We start from the raw sequence: 1676 nt of genomic DNA, 5'->3' as shown, positions 1-1676 counted from the left end.
TATAAATAGTGATTCGCAAATTCCTTTAATTTGTTTTTTGCTCTCTCTTGTTTTCCCTTTCCAGTTCTACAATATCTTGGTGGTGGCTGGTCTCATGACAGTGACAGTCCTTGGTATTCTTACAGCAATGTGGACAACTCCAGCCCATCGGAGTAGCAGGTACGCCATCATAGCTACCAACTCCAGTGAGTACCAAGCCCTCATCCGCAAGAACACGGGCTGTGTGAAGAAGGTGCACATCTTTGGCACCTTCAGCGTCATGAAACATATCCCTGAAATCAGCCACTACATGGACCTCTTCATCAAGAGTACACTACCTCTGAACGAAACGGGCGTCGATTGCATGTCCATGGGCTACGATTGCGATATCAGCCTGACGATGGGAGACGAGGTCGACATGCTCAAGGGGAAAGATGCGGTGGTCTTCGGCTTGGTTCCGACACAGTTTCGTGGAGAGGGAGGCAAACAGCTGAGAGAACTGGTAAATCGCATTCCCGAGCCAGGGCAATACTGGATTTACTTTAGTACAGAGAGTCCGCTACGGGTAATGAGATGGACCGCTGACCTGAATCTGGGCCGGCTAAAATATCACTTGCTAATGACCTACGACTCCGACTCAGATATCGTGTTACCGTTTGGCTACTACCGCCCCTTCAACACATCAAATAAAGCTTCACCCACACAAGATGTGTTCGGGGACGTCGGCACTGAGCCAGCAGTTCTCGAAGATCCGGCGGCCAACCGGAAAGGACTCATATCGTGGATGGCGAGCAACTGTCGGGGGTTCTGGCCTAGAGTAAGTTTCGTGCGGCACATGAAAGAGCTCCTCCCTCTTGATGACTACGGCAGGTGCGGCCGAAGCGAGTGTCTTCCGAAACGGTCGGACGTATGCAACAAGCTCTTGGCATCGTACAAGTTTATTCTGTCCATTCCTAATACGGAGTGCAAAGAGTATATTACGGAAAAGTTTTGGCTCCAGTCGCTCACCTACGGTGCGGTCCCCGTTGTGCTTGGCTCGAAGAAAGAAACCTACGAGAAGTTAGCCCCACCTAATTCCTTCATCCATGCCGCCGATTTTGGGAGTTTCGACGAGCTGGCTGCCTACCTCAAGATGCTGGACGCGGATGACGACAAGTACAGGAAATTCTACGAATGGAAAAAACAGGGAGAGGTCGTTCTCACGTACCCCACCCGACCCAGTGTATTTTGCCAAGCAATACCCTTTATGAAGGTCCAGCGCAGGAGGATCCCATTCAAATATCTCAGTGACTCACCGTGGTTTAATGGTTGTCGACTTCCCGTTGATAGGAGGACGTTTGATCTAACGAAAGATGAAGAGAATGAATTAATGTTTCTAGAAAACTGGACGGTGTGGCGGTGAGATATATGGGCCTCAAATTAGAAATTATTCTCACTGTTATATCATCGATTAGTGATTAGATAATGATTAAAATCTCAATTTACTTTATAATACGTGCAATGATTTTAACCTGATGTTATTATCATCCTCATGGAGCGGAAATAGATAAGCAAGTGATACAATTACCCTGCTAGTCAGCCTTCGCGAAAATGTATACACCACGAGAACACAACATTATACTCTGTTGACTAGCCTGTCCATGCCGATGTTGACTCTTTGTTAAAAAAAAAAGAGAGGAAAAAAAAGCAAACTTACA

At 47.0% G+C, this 1676-nt stretch overlaps 1 protein-coding gene across 1 annotated transcript; it reads left to right on the top strand.

The window, feature by feature from the left end:
* On the top strand, positions 1-1466 carry LOC140242115 (alpha-(1,3)-fucosyltransferase 7-like). Its single transcript, XM_072321878.1, has one exon. The coding sequence runs from the start codon at positions 95-97 to the stop codon at positions 1379-1381; it is 1287 nt and encodes a 428-aa protein (XP_072177979.1). The 5' UTR covers positions 1-94; the 3' UTR covers positions 1382-1466.
* Positions 1467-1676: the final 210 nt, after the last annotated feature.

This window comes from Diadema setosum, chromosome 18 (assembly GCF_964275005.1).
Source record: "Diadema setosum chromosome 18, eeDiaSeto1, whole genome shotgun sequence".
Taxonomy (NCBI): domain Eukaryota; kingdom Metazoa; phylum Echinodermata; class Echinoidea; order Diadematoida; family Diadematidae; genus Diadema; species Diadema setosum.
Note: the sequence above shows the minus strand (reverse complement) of the source record. Positions and strands in the feature narration are given on the sequence as shown.